Below are 10,098 nucleotides of genomic sequence, written 5' to 3' on the forward strand. Positions count from 1 at the left end.
ACTCGGACGAAGAGGAGGAGCAGATGTTCGTCGAGCTTATGCGAGAAGAGATGGCAGCCGCCGCCCAAGACGAGGAGCACATGCTGATCCTCGGTTGCTTATCAAGCATGTACGCCGGAGTGGCAACTGGTCGACGTGGTGGGTCGGCACCAGGTCACCGGAAGTGCAAGCCGAGACAGCGAATGGAGGGCTACTGCATGTTGTACGCCGACTACTTCGCCGACAATCCATTGCACGGTGAGACTATTTTCGAGCGTCGTTTCGGGATGAGCGAAAGCTATTTCGCAAATTGTGTATGCCATCCGAGACTTCGACCCCTACTTCGGATGCAAAGCGGATTGCACCGGCTTGGTTGGATTTTCGTCACCTGCAGAAGTGCATAGTGGCTATGAGGATGCCGGCTTATGAAGCTCCCGGTGATGGTGCGGATGACTATCTTCGGATGGCGGAGTCCACCGCCCTTGATTGTTTCTACCGGTTCTGCAGGGCCGTCATAGCAGTGTTCGGGGACTTTTACTTGAGATCACCCACTGTCGAAGACACTCAGAGGATCCTTGCAACAAATGAAGCTAGGGGTTTTTCAGGGATGTTTGGAAGCATTGACTGCATGCATTGGAAATGGAAGAACTGTCCGTTTGCGTGGCAGGGAATGTACAAGGGTCACAAAAACGGCTGCACTTTGATACTAGAAGCAGTGGCTACCCATGATCTCTGGATTTGGCACTCTTTCTTTGGTATGCCTGGATCAAACAATGACATCAACGTCCTAAACTGCTCCCCGATCTTTTCCAAACTTGTTGAGGGTCATGCTCCCCCGGTGAACTATGTGATCAATGGTCGGCACTACAACAAAGGATACTACCTTGCAGACGGTATCTATCCAAAGTGGTCAACATTTGTGAAGACTATCTCGAAACCTAGCACCCCCAAACTTTGCGAGTTTGTCAAGAAACAAGAAGCTTGCCGAAAAGACGTCGAGCGTGCATTTGGTGTCCTCCAGCAGAGATTTGATGTCGTCCGGTTCCCCGCTATGACTTGGTCCAAAGATTTTATGTGGGAGGTGATGAATTGTTGTGTGTGCTTACACAATATGATTATTGAAAATGAGCGAAAACATCCGGTTCCTCTGGCTGAGCAGCAAGCACCATATGAGAAAGAGGGTCCTCTTGCACTGCCCTAATCACCAGGTGCCTCCATCATGGGCCGCCTTCATTGCTATGCGCCGGGAGGTTCGAGACTCTACAATGCATCGGCGAGCTGCAAGATGATCTGGTGGAGCACATATGGACGCTCCGAGGCAACGCCAACGCCGACGCCAACTAGTCTGTCATAATTTTTTTCAAAAATTGTGAAATTGTGTGCTTCATTTGTTTCAGCACTTGTTCAACATTGTACTGATTATCGCTGAATTTGTTTCAGCAATTTTCGGACTCTTGTTCGCCCAACTTGTTAAATTTTATGTCGAATTCGTTTGAAATATGTCATATGGTCGAGGTTGGGGGTTTCCTGCCGGGGGGACGGCTGGAACTTCGGCGCTCCCCAGGCCAAATTTTCATCCAATCCGGACGAAAATTTCGCCGGATTTGAGCGTGGGGAGCGCCAACGAGTGGGGATGCTCTTAGCTTCTAGGGCTTCCTAGAAAACCCAAGTATAACAAGCAACGAAACAAATTCAAGGTGACTAAAATTATGGCCTGGTGAACATTATAGACCTAGCTCCACCGGACAGGATTTTTTGGCACCTGGGTGTAAAAGCATCCCATATTAATTTTAAATATTGGAAAAAATTGATTCCTCGTGGAAACCAAACATGATCAAGTATTATAGTTGTATAAAAATGTTTGGGCAAGAAACGATTCCCATGGACTTCAGGAATTTCTTTTTATGAGAAATATAGCGTGAATAGTAAATTGACATGAGGTGTTTCGATTTTGTTATTTTTACCCAGGATATAGTGATAGTAATTCCCTCGTTACATATTTTTACACAAGTACAATACTTGATTATCTTTGATGTCAAAATGCATTTGAATATTTTTACCCTTTTTTGAATTACTCTTTGTTTTTCTTGCATGGGGTGCTTTGGCACCCATTTGCACACTCAATGTGTTTTCCTAGCTCTACCTTTCTTTTCAGTTTTCACTCAAAGATTAGCGATAGTTTGCGAGAGCATGGAAAATTTTGAGCTTGTGAATGCTAACAATCGTATAGGTGAAAGTTTGGCAAAGCCTTAAGATGTTGAGGTGAAGAAATTATTTTTATAGAGGATACCACAAATATACTTGTTATGTTCACACGATTAGTTTGTCCTGTGTGCAGGCTGGACGTCAAGCTTCCTCGGTCGAAGTCAGATTATAGTTGCTTATGTATTTTTTTTCTAAAAGATCATGTAGAATTTCCTTTAAAAAATAATATTCTAAAAAATATGATATAATCTATAACAAATATCACATATTATATTGGTCTTTTTTATCAAAGTTTTTTTAGCCTTTTAAAAATCAAACTTAGTAAAAAGAAAAGCCATAAGCAGACATCGGTCAAATCACATAGTTGGAGATCTAGGGTTTTAGCCCAACAGGCCCACTAATATAAACCTCCCAGCTCGATCCCTCTCCATCCCTTATCGCGCCGCCAGCCACTCTTGCGCTCGCGCCCTCGCCCTCGCCCTCAACCCCAACTCGACGTCCTCTACTCGGCGGCGACTGTGAGGATGGCGGCAGCCGCAGGCGGCGCCCCGCGGGCGCTCTCCCAGCGGGAGCAGGACATCCAGATGATGCTGGCGGCCGACGTGCACCTCGGCACCAAGAACTGCGACTTCCAGATGGAGCGCTACGTCTACAAGCGCCGAACCGACGGTACCTCGACTCTCTCATCACGAAAACTACGCGATCGCGACCATAGCAGACATAGATCCTCCTGTTTAGATAGATCTAATTATGTTTGTACTAATGATTAGGTTGCTTCCCTATATTTAGATTTTCGAAGATGTATGAGTACTGTTTCCCTTGCTGCACCTTGATTCATGTACCTGGATGTCATCAGCTACTTGTGGGTGCAAGATGATTACTTTGCCTCGTTTAGTGGATGCTCTTTCGTAGAGTGGATTAACTGTTTGACCATATGAAGTCATATTCTGGTTTCTACATTTGGTTCGTAGAGTTTAGCTGCTAGTGAGCCTCAAGAGTCGACATGAATGCAATGTTTTTATGTTTAGCTGCTTTTTATGTATGTACACGAGAACTGGTTGGGTATATCTATGCTATTGTGGTGTTCTAGATTTCTTATTGGCTTGTTCTGTTGTCACGAATATGCTGAAAGCTTCCAACAGTGGTTCTGTTTAGAACTCTGTTGTTTCACTCGAATGCAGGGAATGCTGTTTGTGTTTCTTGTAATGATTTTTATTCTAGCAAGAAGTAATTAATGTGCCGGGGAGTTCTCCTTATGCTACTTTGTATATGTTCTTGTAGGTATCTACATTATCAACCTTGGCAAAACCTGGGAGAAGCTTCAGCTGGCTGCCAGAGTGATTGTTGCTATTGAGAACCCACAGGACATTATTGTGCAGTCTGCTAGGCCTTACGGTCAGAGGGCCGTCCTCAAGTTTGCACAGCACACTGGTGCCAATGCCATTGCTGGTAGGCACACCCCTGGTACCTTCACTAACCAGATGCAAACCACATTCAGTGAGCCACGTCTTCTCATCCTGACTGACCCCAGAACTGATCATCAGGTATGGCTCTTTTGATATTGTGAGCTTTTCTGCAATGAAATTCAGCAAATCGGTCATCTTGTAAATGTGTTCGTTTAATTGCGTGCAGCCCATCAAGGAGTCTGCTCTTGGCAACATACCAACTATAGCCTTCTGTGACACTGATTCACCTATGCGCTATGTTGATATTGGCATTCCTGCCAACAACAAGGGAAAGCAGAGCATTGGTTGCCTATATTGGCTACTTGCTAGGATGGTTATGCAGATGCGTGGCACGATTCTCCCAGGACATAAGTGGGATGTCATGGTAAACTTGGATGATCAGAAGTCTCACCTGAATTGTTTATGTTTATGTTCTTGATTGGCCTTTGGAAGCAACATATGACTAGCTCCTTCCATCTTCTGATTGCTAATAGATCTTGTTTGTCTTTTGTAGGTTGATCTTTTCTTCTACAGAGATCCAGAGGAAGCTAAGGAGGTGGATGAAGAGGAGGCTCTAGTAGCTCCCGAATACGGTGCCCCGGTAGTGGACAATTGGGGTGATCTTCCTGCCCTCTCCGCAGGGCCAGCTGGTGCTGAGTGGGGTGCTGCTGCTCCAGGTTTGTCTTCTTTTTTTCTTAGTACCTAATCCAGTTATTACTGAACATCCAGCCTTCACCTTGAATATCTCCCCACTTTCCTTCATAATTTGACTGGACATCTTATTTTAGTCTGTTCATATTGTCTAATGTTGGTTCTTTAACTTAAGAACCAGAATACAGAACAACTTGATTGGGGTGTCATGATGCTTTCTTTTTGAAATAACGTATCATGGAACTGAAGCACTCATGTTTATTTGGGTGCAGCTCCTGTAGCTGGAGAAGGTTGGGATGCACCTGCCGTCCCTCTTCCTGCTGATGCGGCTGTTGCTGCTGTCCCTGCTCCTGCCACTGGTTGGGAAGAAGGCAGTGCTCCGGCCCCCACTGGCTGGTAACAGGATGTTCAGTGGGTGACACTCAAGGAGAGAAGAGTTATTTAACGTGTTGTTCGTATTAGCAGATCTGTTTTGGTAGCCCCCAGTTATGGTACTGTGTAATGTTAAGTGAGAATCAATTTTGAGCGTTTACTCAGCTGACACTGCGATACGATTCCTTGCTTGCTACCTTCCCGCAATGGCATTTTTGATTGAATGTATGCCTTGCAACATACTGATGTGGTTTTCTGGTTGATCCTTCTGATGTCACTATTTCTCTTTTTGTTGTGAAGTGGAGATCAATTGATGTCATTTTACCATCTACGGGCTTAACTTTTTTTTAGATCTGCTTTTAAATAATGTTGCAAATACTCCCTCCTCCTAAAATAGGATGCCTATAATTTCTGGTCAAAGTCAAACTTCACTAGAAGATGTCAACACTATAATTTCATACCAATATTGTTAGAATGGTCATGAAATATACTTTCATATTGTGTACATTTGGTATCTTAGATGTTTATATTTTGACATATATAGTTAGTCAAACTTCAAATAATTTGACTTTGACAAAAAAAAAAACTATAGACATCATATTTTATGAAGGAGGGAATACATGGTAAGGGCCGGTCTAGTTAGGCGCTTGCAAAACCATTGGAGAGTAGCTCTCTTCTCTCTCTTATCTCTTATCACCTTGAGAGTCGACCCACCGCCACCGGCTCCTCCCTCCTCGCCGGCGGCGTCGCTGTCTGTAGTCACTGGGAGGGAGGAGGCCGCCCTCTGTATATAGTAGTAGGTTTAGTAGTGTTGTTTGCCTGTGTGCAGAGTGGCGAGATGCTGTTCTCCGTTCGGCCGTCGTGGCTGCTTTCGTGCGGCGGCCATGGCCTACAAAAGCTTCCTCTCAGCGATCTTCCGTGGTGGAGGGTGCGGTGGGGCAGCGGATCGAAAGGGCTTGTGCTTGAATAAGCTCGACGGAGCTGCTTCTTGCCAGGATCTGGTGCTTCCTCATCTCCTTGTTCGTGGGCATGGTGCCTGGGCGGATGATTGGAGAAGAACATGGCTGGATGCCGATGTTGTTCGAGGTGGAGGAGTATTTGGCTGCAATTTTCCCTGGCCGATCGTGGTGGCGAGGAGGGAAACGGCGGCCGAGCTACTACTAGCCAAGTTCTGCATCGACATCTATCTGTGAGGTGCTATGAAGCTGCTCCGGTTAGAGCCCAGGCTCGTCACCACCGATATCTCATAAGATTGCCTCCCCGAGTTCGTGGAAGAAGCTTCGGGTTGGATGGTGAGTTCGTCTTCTCTGCGTGTTGTCTGCGTGCTTCTGTTGCCCTGCTCGAGCGGCTCTGGAGTTCAACTTGGAGCTTCTTCTCTGCGTCTAGAAGAAAGACGTCGATATATATGGCCAATGTGGCCTTCTTTATGCCGGTGTGCTCCGGCAAATCAGCAACCTCCGTTGTGAGGCCCTTCTGCAGCTCAGCCGCTGAGCGCTTTGCCAGGTCGACGGCAAGTGGTTTCGTCCCCGTCTTCGTCCCGAGCTCTCTGCTCCTCATTGGGGAAAAGAATGGACTAGATTGACATTCCAAATTATTTAGCAGGGTCCTTTCTACAAATGCTAGGGATCTATGTAATATTTCCTTACTTCATGGTGTCCTTTGTAACAAATATGTACCTCCACTACTGTTTTGAATGAAAGTTTCGAGCCCCTTCCGAGGCGCTATGTTAAAAAAAAGAACATGCAACTGCGTTGGTCAAATATTCTAGCCAACATTGTCATTTACTCCAGCACGGGCCAAGAGTGCAAACCTTGAGACAGATTTTGGGCTCCAGTCCATGGGCCATTTGGGACTTAGCTCGTTATGCTTAAGGAGCGCTCAATGTTAAGCCCGTTATTCAGTAACAGCCCAGCCAACCTAGGCCATCAGATTAGCCCATTAGCTCATATTTACCAATGTGTAACTTCCCATGCTAAAGAAGTCAAAAGAAAAACTAGCGATTGAGAGTCCGTGAGCCATATTTTTGTGAGATCTCCATTAGCTAGCATTTGTGCCTCTTGCGAGCTGAAGTTTTCTTTTTTGAGAGCAACTACGCATTTTGTTAATAAAAAATCAAGTTACATGAACTAATAAACGTGGAAACTAAAAAAAAGACCAGGAGAAAACATATTTGCTGGAAACTTTGCAGATAGAACCCTAAAAAATGAAAAAATACAGAACCATCCCTAGGTTTTCTCGCACTCGCTGAAACTAGCGGCTGACCCCAACCTCCAACGCTGCCTAAGCACAAGTTTGAGGAGACATCGAGCCTCTACCATTGCTAGATCTGAAGAAGCATCATCGCTAATGAGGCTTTGTGAGTCGATGAACTGGCCCGCTGCAACCGGCGAGACACATGTCGCTGTGGCACGTCGACCGGGGGAAATCCATGTGCTTCCTTGAACCAAGATCCACCGCATCCCGTTGACGCGAAGTCGGGGAACAACGACAGATCCACCACCTCCGAACCAACATCCTCTCTCTAGAGCATCCACCTCGCCCCGATCCCAGAGCTGTCATGGAAAATGGCGAACGTCAGCGACACGTCGAGAAGCAGATCTCACCAGATCTGAGTTTTAGATCGTTAAGGATAATGAGCTTAATTACTCCTTAACGAGCTTAATTACAGAGTCTAAGTGAGCTTCAACGAATCGAGCCTTAGTGAGCTTTTAGTCCACCCCTTTGGTGGCCCCTGATTCCCTCTCCAATCCCCCTTCTGACTCCAGATCCGAGTCACGCTCCTAAAAAACTCAGAAATTAAAGTTATATACTCAAATTTTTGTTAAAATACAATGAGCATGTAAACTATTTTTTTCCATGTGCATGTGTATTATCATGTACTACCTCCATCCCAAAGTTTAAGGCTTATATTATTTTTAGAAAGTCAAACTATGTCAAGTTTGAATAAATTTTTACCAAAAAACATTAACATGTAAAATACAAAACTAATATCATTAAATAGATAATAAATATTTTTTCGTATGGTATCTAGAAAATATTATATTTGTAGATAGATTGTTCCAAAAGTTTGACCAAACTTTACATGGTTTAACTTTTCAAAAAAAATAAGCCTTAAAACTTTGGGATGGAGGTAGTATGTCCAAGTGACTTACTCTCCCCATATCTAGGGTAGTAGATACATGTCATTTCTTAACTACATTTCATAGGCTATCAATATCTTGGACCTTGCTCATGTATAACTTGTTTTCGCAGCATCTATGGCAATCTATTTATGCTTAGCATCCCATCCGCCCCCCTATGTTTGGTGTGAAGTGTAACGGCCCAGGGTAGCACCCTTAATAGATTTTGTCTGTTCTTTTCTTTTCATGCATCATCATGGCATTTGCATCACATCATCCATATTTTAACAAAATAAAACTATTTTATAAATCTCCCTTGTCTTTTATTTTACATGAAACCCTAATCTTGTGTTTCCCTCATATGGTTATAAAATGAGAATCTCCCCTCTTCTTTTCTTTCAACTAAACCTTAAACCCCCTCTCATATTCCTATTTTATAATTAAGTTGTTCAACAAGTAATTTGGATTAAAATGAGTTTTGTTTTGATTACAAGTAAATAACTATTTGTGCAAAACTACTTTTAATCTCATCCTCACCTTGATTCAAATTCAATTTCAAAACAGTTTTAAATAAAAAGAGAAAAAGGAAAACAGAAAAAGAAAATAAAAACAGCAAAAGCCCTAACCCTATGCAGGCCTCCCTCCTTCCTTCCTCCCTCCTTGGCCCAGCCCAGCTCGGCCTCGGCCCAACTCCTTTTGGCCCGATACCCTTTCGGAGAACTGGCTCCCCCTCGCATCGTCGTCTTCTGCAGCGAGGCACGCAGAAGGCGTGACCCCTTCCAGGTCGACGACAGCTACCGTGGCCCTCCTCTCTCACCTGCTGGTTAAAGCCGCTCCACACGCGCCTCGCGTGAACCCTATCTTCCTCACGCCACCACCAACCTCACTGCTCCCTCTCCTTTTCCCTTTCCTCCTCTCCACGCCAAGGAACCAGGGGAGAAACCCCACGGCACCGCCACTTCATCGCCGGCGTCCCACCATCTCCGGCATCCCCTCGACAAGCCACCGCCACCAAAAGCTCCGCCTCGTTCTCCTCTGCAACCTCGCCGAAGGAATCGAAAAGGGGCTCCGTAAATCGAGCTCAAAATCGCCGTTCCCCTCTCCGTCTCTGGCGGCGTTCTTCCCCGATTCCGGCGACACCAGTTCTTCTCCGGCGACCTCGACCTTACTACCGTGTCCCTGGTAACCTGGCGCCCCTCCTAGACCTCCTCTTCCCCTCGTTTGCTTCCTGGTTCGATTTCTCACCGCGTTGCCGACGTTCTCCGCCGCAGACCTCGACGCCGGTGAAGCTCCGGCGACCTCCTGCAGCGGCGCCGCCTCCAGATGGTCCGCGCCCGCGAGGCGCATCCCCGACGCCCAACCTCGCTTCCTGGAACCCACCGAGGCGCCCGCCCGTGCGACGCCGAGCCGCAGTCACCGCCTCCTCCTCGCCGCGAGCGGCATCCCGCGCGTCGACCAAGCTTCGCCGGCGTGGCGCCCGGCGTGGCCACCTGGGCCCCACCCGTCAGCGACCGTGGGTAGTTTCCCCCTCGGTGAGCATATTCCTTGTGAGATCCAGATCTATTCCGTTTTGCACATAGGCCCCTGCATCCTTTATTCTATCAACCCGCAGTCCCTGCCAGCATCTATTTCCAAGAAAACCCCCTGCATATATTCAAAAGTAACCCGGGGTCCTCCCCCCCGATCTGTTTTTGTTTTCGGGTCCTTCCCATATTAAATAAAATCTGTTCGACTATTTTAAAATAACAAAACCCTATTCCTTTAATAACTTTTACATGGTAACTCCATTTTAAAAGTGTTCTATATGAAAATTGATCAGAAAAATGTGCTGAACATGAATATGCCATCCATGCTTGTTGTTGCATCATGCATCATATAATTGCGTGCTAGTTTGCATTACCACCTAATATGTAACATATGGAATATGTGGGATATTATATAAATGTTGTCCCGGTTCCATTTAACTTTGAAGTAGCGCACCCTTGCCGTGCTATGCCATGCTAACAACCACTTAACTTTGCCGGTAGGAAATGCAACTCCAACCTAATTCGCTTGTCCGGGGTTCCGACTCCGCTTAAATTGGATAAGTGCATCGCATCATATCTGCCATGCCATGCATACCATCTTGATCATGCTGGATCTTCCTTATCCGTAGTTGTAAGATTTGCATCCGTTGTTTGTTGTAGCATTTGCTTCTTCACGGATAGGATCACGAAGTGGTGTTGTGAGATACGACAAGTTCTTCTGCAGCTTTTCACAGGCGAGCCCTTTCTCTTCACCTATTTTACTCTCTCCCTCGCACTGCTATCCTTATGTTGCGATTCTTT

The 10,098-nt window shown here is 45.8% G+C and overlaps 1 protein-coding gene across 1 annotated transcript; it reads left to right on the top strand.

Moving 5' to 3' along the window:
* The first annotated feature begins 2,708 nt into the window (after nucleotides 1–2,708).
* On the top strand, nucleotides 2,709–4,898 carry LOC124698556 (40S ribosomal protein Sa-2-like). Its single transcript, XM_047231042.1, has 5 exons — nucleotides 2,709–2,853; nucleotides 3,466–3,728; nucleotides 3,817–4,014; nucleotides 4,144–4,306; nucleotides 4,553–4,898. The coding sequence occupies exons 1-5, from the start codon at nucleotides 2,709–2,711 to the stop codon at nucleotides 4,678–4,680; spliced, it is 897 nt and encodes a 298-aa protein (XP_047086998.1). The 3' UTR covers nucleotides 4,681–4,898.
* Nucleotides 4,899–10,098: the final 5,200 nt, after the last annotated feature.

Source organism: Lolium rigidum, chromosome 3, assembly GCF_022539505.1.
Source record: "Lolium rigidum isolate FL_2022 chromosome 3, APGP_CSIRO_Lrig_0.1, whole genome shotgun sequence".
Lineage (NCBI taxonomy): Eukaryota > Viridiplantae > Streptophyta > Magnoliopsida > Poales > Poaceae > Lolium > Lolium rigidum.

Excerpts from the sequence above, each read along its gene's own strand:
- LOC124698556 (XM_047231042.1), top strand. The coding sequence starts at position 2,709 with ATGGCGGCAGCCGCAGGCGGCGCCCCGCGGGCGCTCTCCCAGCGGGAG. Across the intron at positions 2,854-3,465 it reads CTACAAGCGCCGAACCGACG|GTATCTACATTATCAACCTT; the intron begins GTACCTCGACTC and ends ATGTTCTTGTAG. Across the intron at positions 4,307-4,552 it reads GTGGGGTGCTGCTGCTCCAG|CTCCTGTAGCTGGAGAAGGT; the intron begins GTTTGTCTTCTT and ends ATTTGGGTGCAG.